A 16,914-nucleotide genomic window follows, 5' to 3' on the forward strand; every position below is an offset into this window, starting at 1 on the left:
TACTCAGCAAGTGCTGGGGCTTCACCTTAGCCAACAATGATGATTCACGAATGGCTTCAGTGGTCACAGGACCAGCGCCAACAAGCCGAAGAAAGCCATTGTATTGTAATCCACAGGCTCAAAGGACAAAAGTCGGCGAGCAGAATGCTCCCCGGCCCAGAGGTTAGTGAAGTTGCGGACTCACCGCGGCATGGTTTGGCTTTCGGCATTTGAATTACATAACGCTCTTCAGCTGCAGCAAACGGCGAAAATAGGAAGCGCTGCCAAAGTGGCCAGACTGCCAGCCTGATGGAATTTGGAGGCCGGACGCCTTGTGTCTTTCGAGGCAATGGGTTTTTGGTGCCCAGGCCAATCAGAAGCATCGGTTGGCTGCTTACTCAGACGACGGAAATTTCTCGGTGTTTGCTGGGGAAGTTCGCCTTTCGCAGAGTCCGCTGGAGTCGGCTGCAGGACCGCTACAGTTCTACCCGTACTGCGCCGTAGGGCGCTGAACTCAACGACGGCCGGGCGGCAAAGACCGGGCAGTTAGGGCCCATTACATCATGCCGGAGCTCAACCTCATGGCACGATTCTGGGTCCTGTGCGAGGTTTTTCGTCCCCGCGGCGTGGATTTCAATCGCCGTTCGGCGTGTCACCAGCAAGTTTTTTGCCTTCCAGCATTGAACGCCAGATATAAGGACCATTGGGTGTCGACTTCAGCCTCATTTCCCTCATCCGCCTCAGTCACAACATCCACTGAAGAAGAGACGCAGTACCTGTACTTGCGATACCGAGAAACCAACTTAGCACACAACCACGCGACCACTGTAGAGCTATATTCCCAGCTAATCCCCGATCTGTCATCGACCCGTCACCGGCGCTATCGTACGACATCATCTTCCCCACGACCAACAATCCAAATCCCGACGACACCAAAACCCTCAGTCGCGCACACCTAGAACCACTTGCGCGCAACTTTTACAACCACCTAACGATCAGCATTTCTTCGCATACCAGTCTCTCTACCAACGCACAAAGCCAAACGCAATCATGAAGGTCCTCAGCAAGGAAGAGGAGGAAGCCCACTACAAGGTCGTTGTCAAGGGCGGCCTCATTGGCGGTTCCCTCGGTCTGGGTGTCGGTCTTGCGGGTGTCATGATCGCCTCGAGGCGCTACCAGTCCTTCCGCTCATTGACCCTTCCCTTCCGTTCCTTCCTCGTCACTTCGTCAGCGACCTTTGGCGCCATCGTCAACGCCGACCGCGCATCCATCCGCTTCGGCCACGAGAAGGACCCCATGTTCGGTTACCAAGACGCGACGGCGCGGGCCGTCGCCGAGGCCAGAGCCAACGAGACGTCGATGCAGAAGTTCACCGCGTGGGGCCGCGAGAACAGATACTCCATCGTCTTCACCTCGTGGCTCGCCTCCATGGGTGTCGCCCTCGCCCTCGTCAACCGTAACAAGTACCTGACCGGTGCCCAGAAGCTCGTCCAGGCCCGTGTCTACGCCCAGGCTCTGGCCCTCGTGATGCTCGTCGTCACCGCCGCCTTTGAGATGAACGACGTCAAGACCGGCTCCGGCCGCTGGGAGACGGTCATGATCATCGACCCCGAGGACCCGGAGCACAAGCACCTGATCGAGAAGAAGATCCACAAGGAGGAGTACGAGGGCCAGGACCTGTGGAAGGGTAAGTTCACCTACGTCATACCCCTCAACACCAAGCTACCTCCCCCACGTCGAAACCCATGCTAACGTATGTCGCAAACAGACATGGTCGCTGCCGAGGAGCGTCGTATCGCTGCCCGCAAGGCTGCGGAGCAGAAGTAAACGCTTTAGACATCAGAACCGTCACGATATGATCAACCTACGCACCTACCCTTAACCGAAATTCATCTTGTACGATGGCGAGCCTTTGAGTTTTATTTTTATTCCCTTATTTGTCACTGCGTTTTAGCAGCTCTTCATGGAGCTGTAAACGAAAACGTCTCCTCTCCTGGAAAGTGAGGGGAGCAGAGAGCTGATCTGGAGGCTTGCGTTGCATTGCTGGCGTTAACGGAAAGGGCGGGCGACTGCGCAGGCTGTGAACCTTCACCATGATGCAATACCCCGTCATGGGTGAAGCCGATTTCAGATTAGAAGAGATAGTCGAATTAGATGGTACCGGGGTTTACCACAAACTGACGATTCCAAAAAATGGTCAGGAAAGGAGCTCTGTAATGCAATCCCTGTTTTAATGTTGTCTATCCTGCTATCCTGCCTCTGTTGCCTTCTCTTGACACGCGGGTGCGTGGTTGATGCCTGGGCTGCTTCGAGAGCTGGGGGTGTAACGAATCGAACTTGGCGAGCCCCTCGCACTCTGTCCCTCGTTTCCGTGAGCCGTGAATAGAACATGCAGTATGGTAGATCGCTGTACTGTGTAACCAGGTATCCTTTTGGAGAGCGTTCTCCAACTCTCGAGGCCCCCGTTGTACTCTAGATAGGAACCCCAAACCGGTGACAACGGCAGCACCACCCCCCGTCGTCGATCATCCAGTCTCTGAGTCGCGTTCCCTTCAACTCCAACCAACCCCTCCCCTCCTCCGGCCTACGGATAGATAGCTGCTACAGACATCTTCCCCGCTCACCTCCCCCTTAGGTCGATATCCTCCCGCGACGAGACAGTCACAATTTCCTGGGAAGTTCAGCCTTTTTGTTCAAGTTATTCGCCTGAAACATATTCGGTGATACCGAAATAGAACATGAAGAAGGGAAAAAGTTTGATAGACATTGTATTTCACTCTTCATGTGCGTATACTATGCAGTACGAAAGGCGAAAAAGAGATTGCTGGGTTGCCCTGATATCTTGCAGTGCCAATCGCCAACTTGAAGGTGACAACCGCGCACCCCACTATCTCAGTGTATGTCTCACGATGGACCGACCCATGTCGCCTGGAGCAACCTATCTCTACGTCCTCCTCCTCACCGGATAACCCTCCTGAGTTGGGAGAAGTGAACCAGCCCGGTGGCACGCCTCTCGGATGACGTACCTGCCATTGAACTTCAACGTTGACTGACTCGTTTCCTAGAGATATGATGATGTGATGTGCAAGTCATGTTTGATCTGCCCAGCGGGCCAAATTAGACAGCATTGTCACGTCTTTTTTGTCGCAAATTACAACATCACCTTTCCAAATGAGTTTTTAGAATGTTTTTGTATTGGTTTACAGTATTCAAACCGAGAGATAAAGAAAAATGCATGCCTGCCTGCCGCCCACCGGGGTTTTATGAAGCCGTTCCGTCATCAAACATAAATACTGTAGTAACTCGGAGGGTTTGTAACGATACAGAGTAGAACAGGATACGAAACACCACACACACACGCACGCACGTTTAGTTGAGACAAAGAGAACAACTAGCTAGTATGGATAGCAGCAATAATTAGACGCGCGCGCGGGGAGGTAATGGCCTCAAACCTCGATGGAGAAATGGCTGATTTGGGAATAATATGCATGCACGGCCAGCTCCAACATCCATACGTCCGAGAACACCTCGCTCCCGTCGAAACCACCAATGATGAACAAGCGGCTGTCGTAGAGAACAGTCCCATGGTACCCGCGGCCACTGGGCGGCAGACCGTAGACGCGGCGGCGGTCCCAGGTCATCGTCACGAGGTTAAGGAGTAAGACGTCGTTGGAGTACTCGTTGCCATCGTGGCCTCCAATGACGAACAGATAGGAGCCGACGAGGGTGGCTGTGTGCGACAGGCGGCGGAAGGTGACGGGGATGGTGACGGCCTTCCAGATGTGGGCATCGACGTCGTAGACCCACACGTCGTTGAAGCACTCGCCGCCGTCGGAACCGCCAAAGATGATGAGCTTGCTGCCCACCATGTTGGCTGTGTGATAGCCGCGGGGCTTTGGGCGGGTTTCTCGGACCCCAGGAGGCGGGGCCCGCTCAGGGGGGGAGACGAGCTTCCACGACATCTTGTTCATATCGCTGACGTCTAGGCGCCAGACATCGTTGAGGGCGCGAACACCATCGCCGCCGCCAAATATATAGATGCCGTTCTTGTACAGACAGGCGGTGTGGGCGCGGCGCTTGGAGGGGACACGTTCGCCTATAATCTTGGGCCGATGCCATCTGAAATTTGTCGTGTCAAGTACGTAGATATCGTTGTAATACGCAGGCCCGTCGCCGCCGCCAAAGATTACCAGCTTCTTGCCAACGGCGGTACAAGTCATGGCGCGTAGAGGAACGGGTATCTCGCCGGTGACGTGGGGGACAGACCAGTAGAAAGCATCGGCATCAAAGACGTATAGCTCGTTGAAGCAGGCTCTGGAATCGCAGCCGCCAAAGACAAAGATGTTGGATCCGACAAGCGTTGTGGTATGGGCGCGGAGGGAGGTGTGAGGAGCACCCGATACGGGTGCGCGAGACCAGTACATGCCCGAGGATGGAGCTGGAGGCACGTCTGGCGCGGTATTGGGGTCTTGGAGAGGTGGAAAGGGGACATGTGCCCCCCTCGCGGCAACTCGTGCGGCGGCAGCGGCGGTTGATAGCTGACGTGTCGTTGTTGAGGAGGAGGGTATTGAAGCCTTCCCGGCTATGGCGGACGTAGAACGCATGGCGACAGGACGGCGGCCGTCACGGTCTGAGCCGGGGCCGCCGGCAGACTCGGAGCCGTCGTTGGTGTTGCTGGAGTTGGGAGCATCGGCGCCGGTTGGTCGATATGAGGTCGGCGGGGGTTTAGGGGGGTTCGCGCTCGTGGGAGTTGTGCGTGTCGGGGGGACTTGAGAGGGTGCTTGCGAGGCGGATTGGGAGCGCTGACGGATGGAGAGCTCGGAGGGCTTGCGACGGCGATCTTGGCTCTTGGAGGAGAGATGGCCTGGGGTGTGGGAACGGGGGAGGGTGCCACCCGGAACGGAGGGTAGGCGGCGGTGGTGCTCGACGTCACGGTCGCTCAGCTCCTCGAGGTCGTCAGGCAGGCCACCGATGACGCCCGGCGGAGGAGTCTGTGCCGGGCCGGATATCCTTTGCGAGCGGACGACCTTCGCCTTGGAGGGAGACCGGGGAATCTTGTCCGATGACCTGGCCGAATCAGCCATGGTTCGGCGGGGGAATGGTCATTGCCCCCCTCTCACGAGGATGTGGATTGTCGATGGCGAGCGATTGCGGGCTCAAAGAAGGAGAGATGGTAACAGCAGAGGGAAAGCGAGGGAGTAGGCTCGACTCGTTGTCAGGGACAATTGGTCGGGATCGGTGATGGAGAGTCGAGAGGTGGACGCACGTGAGTCGTGAAGGAATTGTTTACCTGTCGTTGTTGCAGTTAAGATGACTCGGGGGTCGAGTGCTTCTGGCTGTGATTTTTGGCTGCAGAATGCTGGAGGACTGGTGCCCAGCCGCAAAGAGCCCACCTTTGGCTGCTGCTGCTGCTGCTGCTGCTGCTGCTGCTGCTCGCTTCCCAGTGTTCCCGCCTTCAGCTTCAGGTCTGGTTCGTCTAAGGGAGGTTGATTAGGTCGCGGGTCCATTCATTGCCCACTTCCACAGCTGGAGATTTGCAAGGAGGTGTCTGACGGGGGTGGGCGACTGGGCGCTGAGTGTGATCGTTGGTGCTGAATGAGGTGGTGCTTAGTGGCAGCGCAGCCCGACGAAGTTGCCAGGTGCTAGGTCATGGTAAGGCAGGTTGGCAGGGTCGGGTAAGGCCAGCCCGGGCAAGGAAGGCAAAGACGGAAGGCATGGAAGGCACCGGGCTGGCTGGACTGGCGGGGGCTGGCCTCGGTGACGGGCCCTTGTTAGTGCGGTCCCATGTCAGCTCAGGACGGGCACTCACCTGGGCAGCCTCCATGGGGGGCATTTTAGCTGTCTTGGTCCCTAATTCTATCCACGTATCAAATCTCCAGGTCAGGTAACCCCCTCGCCAAACCCAAGCTCAGACCACCACGGCCCCTGCATTGGCCTGTTGTGTTCCCCGACCCTTCTGTTCCGCGCCGCTGTCACCGGCCTGCCGGGGTCACTCTGATTGGTCGCGTGCTTTGTCGACAATGTGCACTTTGGCACATCAAGTCTTGGTTTTTCAAACTTCAGATGGAAGTTGTTCGGGGGCTGCTCGTACGTGGTGCTCAATGTCATGTAGCCACAGGAGTTCGGTACGCTGTCAACCTGCCTTTGCATGCAGTTGGCTAGTTGGCATGGGGACTGGCCTTAAACAAGAAAAGCAATCTTCAAATTGATTGCAGAGGGTCCAATATTACCCCACGTCTCGAGTGAAGTACCACGTCGCGTCTCGGCGCGTCTGAGTCGTGGCATTCTCCAAATAATTGTCGAAGTTGCCTTCGAGACACTTTTACACGGAATTTTGGCTACAGTATATCACCAAAATCATCTATATTCCTTCAATATCCTCCTCACTCACAATGGCCGGCACCAGAAGACCTATAGGCGTCTCCAAGAGACCAATGATACCAATGAAGAGACCTATCGACACTTTCGACTTTACAGAGACATCCCCAAAACGTCATCACCCGGACCCGCATTCGACGGAGGGTATCCTGTCACGCATCGCGCTATCCGACCTCAAGTCATGTTTCCAGGAAATGCTCTCTGATCCCCTCTGCGGCCAGGCTGTTGAAGCCCATCTCCAGGCCTACGCCAGCAAGGCTTTGAAGGCGGAGAGCGAGCGAACCAAACGGCAAGCAGACGAGATTCGCAAGAAAGCGTCCAGGGCTGTAGCCAAAGCCAAAGAAGATGCATACGATCCCCAGAACCGCACATTCGATATTGAAGATATAGGAAAGGCAGTCGATCCCTATGTGAGGCATGCTCTCGATCTTTGGCGCTCTGGGTCCAGGACAAATGCGCCATCTTTGGTCTTTGACCTGTTGATGGATTTCGCCGATTGGCTTATCTGGAAAGAATGGGACTACAGCGTTTTGGGGGACAATGAGGATAACGATAATGTTCATCTCGATATCGAGGACGTTTTTTTGGGCATCGTCCGGGAAGAGCTTGAAAAGTGTGAACATCCCAAGGAGTGGCTCCAGCGTGTTGAAACGAAAGACTGGGCGTCAAAGGTCGACAAACTAAACAGGAGCATCGACAAGAACAACATCAATAAAAGTTCTTGCCACAAGTATGTGCGTCTCAAGCAACTGCTTGAGACCGGCACTGAGAAGGACTAGGCATTGCTCCTGAATGCGGAGCGTCTTGGTCGAAACTTATGGCCTGATTTTGGGCAACGATGTGTAGGTAAATCTACGTTGAGGAGTAGGCTCGTCCGACGACGATGATGATCTGGTTGGATCAGTAGTAATCAAGATACTTAGGATGAGAGAGCAAAATCTTCGTGTAAATGAGTGGGGGCATGCAGTATTGATAGGATCTGTGTGCCTCTCTGAATTTCTCACCGGCGCGACCCACTGCTCTTGCAACTCTCACAACGAAATTCACTGGCTCTCTGGGTATACTCATGGGCCGTACGCCCATCACACGGCACTATTTGCGACTCGGCCGGGACGCACGCTCAAGTAACAAAAGCCTTCGGTAGGTTATTTCTTTACTTCCAACAGGACTTATAACCATCTCAGTACATACAGCCTGGCCTAAGACAGTTCATCAGTAATCCCACGCTGGATTTCCAGATTTCCAGCAACCCTTAGACTCATTCACACCGCGAAACGAATAAATCTGGTTATTTCTTAAACCAACAAATGAGAATCGCCCCGAAAATCAGATGAGATGAATCATCATAAAAGCGCCAACCTCCCTCACAAGTAGAACTTCTGCCCCCCACTCTGACGATACCGGCATTGGTCGAACCCCACATCATCAATCCGGGGTAGTTCAACCGGAGATACACTTCCAACGCGCCGCCCGCCCTTCAATCGACGCCCATCGGCTATCTGGCTTGTGTAACCTCGCCTCATCTCCGAAAGTAACTCCTCCACCAGACAGCTCATGAACGTCATCTCAGGTTTGACGTTACACCAACTTAACCTTCAAAGCCTTTCCCCATCGGAACAAGAGGGCAACCCGTGCCGCCCGTCGGAGTTTCATCACATTTGCAGCACAGAAACTATGATAAGCTGAGCAACTCATTCTGCCCTACCGACATTGGATGACGTAAAGGCTCTCCGCGCTAGTCTGGGTGCTGGCCAAGGAAGTTGGGGAGTCTCGACTCAGCGAGGGTTGGTTGCTGGGCGGTGCCGCAGGTGCTCGCTCTATCACGACATCGTGGCACCGTTATATGCGAGATGCAGACTGCAAACGCTACCCAAACGGTGAAGATTCGAGGTTAGATCCGGATCATGTCCCCAAATCAGACCCCTCGGATTCGGGACCCCTGGAAATAGCAATCGTACGTGCTCCAACCAGGGTCCTGGAGACACACGCAACCTGGTCCCACGTCCGGAGCTTTTTAGGAGGTCTTGGAGAGAAGTCTTGGAGCGGAGCCCCGGAGGTTGGAGGTGGGAAAGCAGTCCGCAGTCGGGGGACTGAAGATGCCGCCGAAGCACGGAACATGATTCAGTCCCAGCTTCCTGCCAAGGCCCGGGGCGGGTTCTAGACACAACGTGTATTGGATGGGGCACAGGAACAATAAAGCGCACCGGAAGGCATTCCCCATACAACGTTGATCAGCCTCCGTGCAGCCCACGCGGGCTCCGATATGATATCTGACTTGCGTCATAATCTTGCCAACTCTGACGAGTCTGACGAACGCACGATGGGGCGGCTAACGGTGCCGTGCAACTTTCACGACTCAAGCCACGACACGCACATGAGAGCATGAACAGCTGATGTATGCACGATGCAAAGTCTCCAGCGTTATCATCCAGACTCGGAGCGTCCCGCTGACTATCGATGGGGAGACGAGATTAACAACAGTTCAGACAAGGAACGAAGCGAGGCCTAGCCAAGAAACGAACATCCCCTTTGCCAAGATGAGAAACGAATGTATCGTATACAACACCCTCCCAAAGCCCGAAGTACCATCTACATTCGCCCTCGCTTGAGCTGAATCCTGGGAGAACATCACCACCATTCTGCGATGAACTGCAGAATGATCGATCTACGTCACTCGTCCCCACCAGTATACAACCCACCGGCACCGATTTCTGCTTCTGGTCTCTCCCCAAGAGCCCCCGGAGGCGGCGGGTGTCCATTTGCCGGAGGGTGGTGGGCAAATCCCACCTCTCGAAATATCCGGATGTTGGTGTGAGAACCGTCGGCTCGGATGCGTTTGCGAGAATGGTACGGATAACGCCCCGGCAGGCAGCGGCATTTGTGGAATGAAGGTCTGACATGGGATGTGAACTCGTCCATGACTCGTTTGCACCGAAAATCCGGTCCACGTACGACGGGCGGAGGTTGTCGACGCTTGGGGTTTCCTTGGAAGGGTTACACAAACTCACCGCTAGCGCGGAGTGGGGCCGATGAGATCAGGCTCTTAGTTGTTTTTGTGCCTGAGATTTTCCATCCCCCTCCGATATGGTGTAGTGGCCAACATGATGCCCTCTCATAAGTTTGAGAGGTTAGGCATAGCCCCGAGTTCGATTCTCGGTTTCGGAACATTTTCTTTTGCTTTTTGAATCCATTGTCCCTGAGTGCGTCAAGCTTCATGTTGGCAAGCTTTTGCCATCGTCCGAAGTCCCTCCTTCAAGTGTATGCAGGCATTGACCTGTCACTCGTTATACCTCTTCCCTTTGGTCGGTCTGAGTGCATCAGGCCTCCCCTCATGACTGTCTGTGATTCTCAGAGAAAGACACCCGCCGCTAATCTTCTTGACCTACGGTCTCTTGTGTCTCTTCCACCCATGCCATTGACCTGACTGTCGTGAAAGATGTGACACCAGCGCAAGTGTTGCTGAAAATATGCTCAGGCGGGGATTTCGATTTGTACGACAAGGCGATGAATTCGAGAATGCCACTCCAGGCTTGTCCCGTCCGTCTTGAGCAAGACACACGAGTAAATGATTTATCGCCATAATCGCATGGGCCATGAGAATGACAATGCAAAAGTACCCAAACCAGCCAGACGTCATAACGGCATACCCTTCGTAGTGAGCCTCTACAATCATTCGTGCTGAGCCGAACTCGTTCGAATCTGCCACAGATTTGGGAAGAAGAAAATTCTCTGCAGGCTTGCCTCTCCTTACTAGAGCTCTCGCAGCAATTTCATCCGGTGGGCTGAGAGTATCTCCGATGCGCCACCTTTGCAAAGGTTCCAGAAACCTGCTCGAATCGCTGTCAGGAATACTGCCGCATCTCGATAGGGCTTCCACCGAGTCCGTTGGGGGTATCGTAGACTGGTGGATGGAGCAACTCGTACCAGCTAGGCTTCAGGCGAATGATGCCTTCCCGGGTTGAGGTGCCCGAAGGGGCTTTTAATGGTACACGCCACAGAGGCCTTTTCAATCTTGTACCCAGCTCAATTTCAATGTTGCTGTAGGCTCTCCCGTTATTGAAGTCGTGCTCGATCACGCCACTCGACGGCGACATCTCGATAAATGTTTTGGCCTTTACCCAGCGTGCGTCAATGGAGCAGGTAAAAAGGTTGGTGGGCCTAGCTAAAAAGCTCACGCCCTCTGCTTTTACAAATACGACCAGTCCGAGAGAGCTCGCTGCTTCACCATTCCATATATCAATGGGAACAGCAGCGATGCGTCTGTGTAGATCAAAGATGCTGGTTTCGTTTACCATGTTAGCGTTGGCTTCCATCATGCCCCTCTTGGATAGATATTCCCGTATGTCTTGGAAGACGTCGAGATAATGGTATCCATCGTCCATGCCTGGATGTTTCCATAGACCGCTCTCATTCTCAGGCCTTCTGGCGCGATCGGAGACTGGTAGATCTAAGAACGAAAAAGTGAGGTTGCCAGGGACTCCCTAATCGACCACACCATTCGATACACACACAGCCCTAGCTGCGGGTACCTGGGTCTCGAGAGTGTATCTCTGCTTCGAAGAGAATTTCAGATTCGTGAGACCGAGAGGACTATGTGCCTGGCGGCGATCTAGGTAGTCAAGAGACCTCAGGTGCAGAAATTGCACGAGATCGTGAACACCGGCTAATGGGCCGTAAGCCGTAAACGCCCACGTGTTGGACATGTAAGCGGCGGATGGTTGGACGTATATATACTTTTGCTGACAAGCCCGGTCGTTATTTGATAGTCGACATGTGTCCTGGGGCGAGTGGCATTGGCGAGATAATGGCTGTGAAGAGTCGAGAATCCAGCAGCCGAGCATTGGTGCTGTTCGAGCTGGTTTCGCAAAGACCAACTAGAGTGGTACTCTGCGTCGCGAACTTTCGGCCAGAGTTCTGCGTCGCCGCCGTTGGCCCAGTAAATCCCACCGCCTACATCGAAGTCCCGTTGAGCGGGTAGCATAAGTACCGCAGCCGCCGGATCCGCCATGATAGCTTTCAGGCCGGAGATCCAAATGAGTGTCAGTAGAGCAAGACGCTTGATGTCGCTTCGCGGTTCAGAGATGGGGCAAAATATCGCTCCTCAGAAACCGGCTGACCAGAAATAACTAGACAAGAATGATCAGAGCGGCGTCAAGCCATCGGCCTTGGACGTCATCCTACCCACCTTAGCTGTGTGAATTACCAACCCGAAACAACGAGCCCAAGTGGCAAACCATCGCCAAAAACCAAATCCTCACGTAGCACGTGGAAGATGATAGTCCCAAGACTTGATACGATGAGAAGTTCCTGCGGATCCGTGAGGTCAAAACTCTGGACTGAGTCTCTTGAGGCGAAGGCAGGTACCTGAATCTTGGCAGCAAGCTGTAAAACGCCAGATTTGACATCATCCTGATCCTTCTTTCCCTGCAGCTCTGAACCGATGAAGTACCCTTGTAGATTGAAGGAAATTTAGGAAAAGGGAGACGGCCGTCGGTAGTGTATGTATAGCGCAGCGCGATACAGCAACAGCCCTGGACTGGCTTATGAGAACCTTTGGAGGCTCCGGCTTGTCTTTGCCAATGAATGCGACGATGCCGAGACCAACAGCTCGTAGGATCGGTCGACAGCGCCCCCGTAAGCCGTCAAATACCCTCACGACAAGCCTCCAGACGATTTGGAATGCAAGGGTCAAGTAGAAACGAGCCGAAGAAGATGGCATGGCCGGGGTTTGTGCAGAGTAAGGCTGCAAGAAGGCATTGCGCTACTCTCAGAGAGAGGCTGGCTTCATATATAAGCTTGTGCGTACCATAGAGCCTTCTTCGGACGTAAAGGGCAAGGCTGCATGCCCATTGATCCTCGGCGGCTACGCCCAAGTAATTTGGGGAGGGCAGTGGTCACCCGCATGTTTTCTGCAGAGCATTTGGGGATAATCCAGACCGCAGCTGCCAGGTGCGCAGGTGGGGTTGCTGCTGCACTGCCCTGTGTAACAGCATCGTTTAGGATCATTAAGGAGGATCTCACCGAAGAGGAGGGTAAGCACTCTGGTAACAGAGCCTCGTTTGCTCGACAGGCTCATTTGAGGCCACAATTATTACTCAATTAGTGGCAAAAAAAGCCTTTTCAATCTTGCCTTCGCCGTTTGCTTTTTGAACTTGCCCAACCATTGTCCGGAAAGCCGCGATGAATACCGAAGAACACGGAGGTATCAGCTTGTTTTTCTTTCTCTTCTCCAACGCCGGTAAACCTCAAAAGGGTCATCATGACTCCCATCAAACCATGTCATACTGATCCGGGAACAAAATAGCGTTCGCCATCCCGACCAGAGTTTTCACTGTTGGGCTCCTCCCCTCTCGATCTTCCCAAGGCAGCAAGCCCATAGCCCTAAGGCCATCTTCGCCGCCCGCATCGCTGACCTCCTGAACACCAGGTCGACCCAGGTGAGAAGTTTCTCCGCGTCCGCCACCAAAATCCGGACTAGGTTGGCCGAGGAGGAACGCCTTTCTCTGGCGAGCGAGGTACAAAGCGTTCGTCTGTGTAAGTGGGCAGGCAGGAATATACATGATTGTTGCGGGCAGAGCCGATGGCGGCACCTTGTCGACGCCATAAACCATATCCGGGTGCCATACGACGTAGTCTCCAGGCCGAACAGGGGGTATGCGAACGAGAGACTTGTCCAACTGCAGGTGAGGATGGAGAGAGGCGTTCAGCTCTTGCGTATACGACGGCACGGCACCCTGGATGATGCTTGTCTGCATAAAGTCGAGGGACCAATTCTCGCGGGCGAGAAAGTTCGCAGCCTCAGGGGACGGGCTCAGCGGAGAAAAGAATGGTCGTAGAAGGAAGTAGGCAGTTGCGAGCTGAAGCATCGGGCATAGCAGTAGGGTGCCGTCGGTGGGATTGATATCTGACATGGAAAGCCAACCCTGGAACATGCGGAACATGCTGCATGAACCTGCGCCATTGTAGAGATCCGATGTGACCTTGAGCCGCGTGCTGCTTTCCCAGGGGTCGTAGTCCTCCCACTTTCCATCCCATATGCGTTGGTATGTGCCGGCGTTTCCATACCCGTCACTCTCCCATCGTTCAACACTGCCGCCGTCAACGTGGGCGTTCAAATGCCAGAACTCGTCGCCTGGTGCACGAATTCGCAAACGGTCTGCGTAGGCCACGGGCAAATCCACTGCCACCGAGGCGTTGGGGTTCCTCGAGCGCCAAAGGCCCATCAAAAACCGCTGGGCTACAAGGACATTTGGATGAGCTCGACCCTTGATCTGAGCAGGCGACCAGTAAATTCCAAATAGATGGGGATCACGCGTCGGCCACCCTCTGGTCTCCGGGTTATCGGCGAGGTATGTCTCCGTCTCCTCCCGCCAATTTCGAGCTTGGTCCGGCGGAATCACGTTGCGAATCACGGCGCCACCTCGGCGTCGGAGCTTTGCGGCAAATTCGGAGACGCGGGCATGGTCCTTGAGCTCCGAAAAGTCTATGGTGGGGATGATGTCAGACTTTGTTACTCCTATCAACGCAATCTCGGCCCGGAGGGCAACCAGCAGCCGATTCCAAGAATCCACTATCGCCGTCTCCTTGCCCGCGATGAGGCTCCGCTTGATCTGGGCGAACCTCGGCGGGAGTGGAATTGGCCCACCGTTCTCTGAGAATATTTCATCTGCTCGCATGAAGCCTCTCGGGCGGTTGTCCATTGCTGGGGGAAATGATTGCGACCAGAGTAAGCTAGGTGTATCATACGGCGAAATGTACTGAGAAAAGATGGAGGAATAGGGCATTGATGAGAAATCTGGTGGTTGTGGAGGCGGCATGTCGCCAGCGGCCCCAAATTGGGCCTGCCCTTCGAATAATTCATCGTCCATCGTGTGGGACGAGAAACGAGTTGCACACGACGTGGCGGAAGACCTCCGTATCGTCGGTGTACTGGTGGTCGTGTGAACGGATTGGATATGCACTGAAGTGGCAGTGGTCTCGGCGCCCGCCGTCTGGGATCCGGGGTCTTGTAGATCACGCGTGCCGGAAAAAAATCGGGCGCCTAAGCTGGAAATTGTGCTTTGCTGACTGCGCTGTGGCCGGGCCGCTGAGCCGCTTCAATCGTCGTTCGACCCTGCTCTTTTTATAAACCCAATGGGAAAATTATCGGTCGGAAAAGACGAATGAGATCCAACATGCAATGCGGAATCTCCGCCCAAGATCCGTGTATTCGTGGCCTCGGGACGCAAGATGTACCCGTGATACCTTCCAGCTGGTAATGCATGCACCGCGGAGCTGACCCGGTAGATCCACGGGCTCCACGGTTCCGTATTAGGTGTAGCCGCCCCGACTGTGGCTACTATGTGCCGTGATGCAAACACGGGACACATATCCCGCCAGTGATCGCCAGTTCTGAGAAGCTTTTCATGTCGCCTTCCCGCGTTTCGATCGTCTGACTGGACCCTTGTCTTCTACCATCTCGTCGGTGCTCTTCTTTCTCTTCGAAGACGCTGCCTTCGATGTACCCTTTAGCTCATCCTTCGTGGCCTTGGGGCTCGAGGAAGTCTTTGCCACAGAGGCGGTTCCCTCTTGTTTGAGTAAAACATATGCCACCTTCTCAATATCCATTGCTGAGACGTCCAGCCTTTTCATCAGCTTCCGTGACTCGGCATTGAGGGACTCATACTCCTTCATGTTGTACTTGAGCGACGCTTTCTGGCCCTTGTTGCATAACCAGTAGTACGCCTCATCCGAGAAGAAGAGGACCTGCTCCGGATAGTGCACCGCCAGAAGAAGCGAAGCAGTCGCAGGACCGATTCCTTTGAGTCTGGTCAAAATGTTGAGTGATGCCGATAAGTCTGACACGCCTTGATAGGCCTCCACTCCCTCTTTCACGGTCTTCTCTGCCGTGGAAGAGTCATTTGACGAGACGAGCTTCATCAGAGTCGGGCGAAACTTGCCGTGGCGACTATTTGGGTGTGTCAGACGGACATTTATTCCACGACGAACGTAATACAACCATCTCGTCACCTCGTGTTGACATCGTTACACTTGTAGCCTCGCTATAGGATGTTAGGTGTAATTAACGAAGCATGCACTTACAGCTTCCAGTCAACGAGGACCTTGACATCATCGTGGTTCATGGATCGTTTAGGGGCTTCCTGCGAAAAGAGGGCCGGAGCCTCAACGAAACGGAACTGATCCAGCTCTTGCAGGGTCTTCTGACCAGACTTGGCTATATGCGGCAGTTAGGGATACCGTGGGAAAGACTGTTATGAGTGCGGGGAAGGCCGCGATCAAGGGCCGACGTACCGCCTTTCGAGGCTGAAATGGAATCGATCAGAGGTTCATAGCTAGCGAGGAGCTCTGCGAACTCCTTGTTCGTCACCTTGTCAGGCGACACGAGCTTGGAGCTTGACATAGTCGGCATAGCCCAGGAACCGGTGATCGGGATTGACGTAGCTGGTGGATGCGGTGTCCCAATTAGGAAGAAGCTTCAACTTGATATGCCAGCCGTTATCTGGAAGGATGAGGTAAGTTGATCAAGTCCCTTTCTCTGCAGGTCGCCGTGTTCGTGAGGTTTGCAGGAAAACGCGATTCAAAGAAGATTACACGCGTCGCAGGCAATCTTGGAATTTCAATCATCCACTCCGGGTTGGTATGTTGCGCGCGTCGTTATATCGCGTAAGGACTCAAGTAACCGCGACAAGTACCTAGTTCAGCGCTCAGCGGTGTAGGAGAAAGACGAAGCCAACCGATGCAGCGACCATGTGAGACTGAAGGTGCCCAGACGCTTTCCCCTGCTCTTCGCGGTGCTCAGAAACATTGTGGGTCGCTGAAATGAAACCCGTAGCACGTGAAAGCCTCTTGCCCCTTATGTAAGCATCAGTACCTTACTACACCCACCTTCGGTGCTCTTTAATCGAAGCCATTCACACACGGAGCCCCTTGCCAAAACAAACATGGCGGCTGATCAGAAGGTCAGGAGACGGCGATAGAAACGACAGAGACAGAAGTGGGCGGGAAGCACCAGGGGATGTACAGCTGGAAGAAGATTGGATGAAACGGTTTCTGAAGAGACCCGGGTCGGGCCTTTCCATCGGAGCCGAACACTTCATGATACGTTTTCTGATAGGTCGTCCAGTGCAAGACGGGTTCCCTCAGCGAAACCTACCCAACAGTGAAGTGTTTCCAGGCGGTCAAGCTCTGCCCCTCAGTGGAGGCAGCCTGTTAGTGTGAGGTATGGTACTGTAAGGTGTGGTTATAGAAGGATGGATTGTTAGTATGGGACCTGATGGGGTTAATGCAGCTATGTACATATATACTTATGTAATAGGGGTAGCTATAGGCTAGGCTCATAGTATACCCCCCTCTAAAATGCTAGTACCCTCACTAAGCTACTAAATCTATCCTAAAGTTATTCCTATTCTATTTCTATATTTAAATCCTAATCCTCCTCGATCTGTAGTTTCTATTAATCTATAATTACTATAATATAGTATTATTCTTAGTAGTAATTGTTAATATATAATATTCTTTTATAATAATAATAATAATATAAGAATAATAATAACGCTT

General features: G+C 53.7%; 5 protein-coding genes across 5 annotated transcripts; 2 read left to right on the plus strand and 3 right to left on the minus strand.

The window, feature by feature from the left end:
• Positions 1 to 1,029: 1,029 nt before the first annotated feature.
• GCG54_00000304 (Respiratory supercomplex factor 2-like) lies at positions 1,030 to 1,806 on the plus strand (the record flags this gene model as incomplete). The annotated part of the gene is made up of 2 exons (XM_045400445.1): positions 1,030 to 1,666; positions 1,748 to 1,806. 2 exons carry the CDS (start codon positions 1,030 to 1,032, stop codon positions 1,804 to 1,806), a joined length of 696 nt encoding a protein of 231 aa, XP_045262096.1.
• A 1,619-nt stretch (positions 1,807 to 3,425) lies between these two features.
• Positions 3,426 to 5,063, minus strand: GCG54_00000305 (putative serine/threonine-protein kinase; the record flags this gene model as incomplete). Its single annotated transcript, XM_045400446.1, has 1 exon — positions 3,426 to 5,063. The coding sequence occupies one exon, from the start codon at positions 5,061 to 5,063 to the stop codon at positions 3,426 to 3,428; it is 1,638 nt and encodes a 545-aa protein (XP_045262097.1).
• A 1,308-nt stretch (positions 5,064 to 6,371) lies between these two features.
• GCG54_00000306 (uncharacterized protein) lies at positions 6,372 to 7,136 on the plus strand (the record flags this gene model as incomplete). Its single annotated transcript, XM_045400447.1, has 1 exon — positions 6,372 to 7,136. One exon carries the CDS (start codon positions 6,372 to 6,374, stop codon positions 7,134 to 7,136), a length of 765 nt encoding a protein of 254 aa, XP_045262098.1.
• Positions 7,137 to 10,199: 3,063 nt separating this feature from the next.
• On the minus strand, positions 10,200 to 11,365 carry GCG54_00000307 (uncharacterized protein; the record flags this gene model as incomplete). The annotated part of the gene is made up of 3 exons (XM_045400448.1): positions 10,200 to 10,838; positions 10,887 to 11,020; positions 11,092 to 11,365. The coding sequence occupies 3 exons, from the start codon at positions 11,363 to 11,365 to the stop codon at positions 10,200 to 10,202; spliced, it is 1,047 nt and encodes a 348-aa protein (XP_045262099.1).
• Positions 11,366 to 12,626: 1,261 nt separating this feature from the next.
• GCG54_00000308 (uncharacterized protein) lies at positions 12,627 to 15,757 on the minus strand (the record flags this gene model as incomplete). The annotated part of the gene is made up of 4 exons (XM_045400449.1): positions 12,627 to 14,348; positions 14,794 to 15,304; positions 15,439 to 15,571; positions 15,649 to 15,757. 4 exons carry the CDS (start codon positions 15,755 to 15,757, stop codon positions 12,627 to 12,629), a joined length of 2,475 nt encoding a protein of 824 aa, XP_045262100.1.
• Positions 15,758 to 16,914: the final 1,157 nt, after the last annotated feature.

Source organism: Colletotrichum gloeosporioides (genome assembly GCF_011800055.1).
Source record: "Colletotrichum gloeosporioides strain Lc1 chromosome Unknown consensus_59, whole genome shotgun sequence".
Classification (NCBI taxonomy): domain Eukaryota; kingdom Fungi; phylum Ascomycota; class Sordariomycetes; order Glomerellales; family Glomerellaceae; genus Colletotrichum; species Colletotrichum gloeosporioides.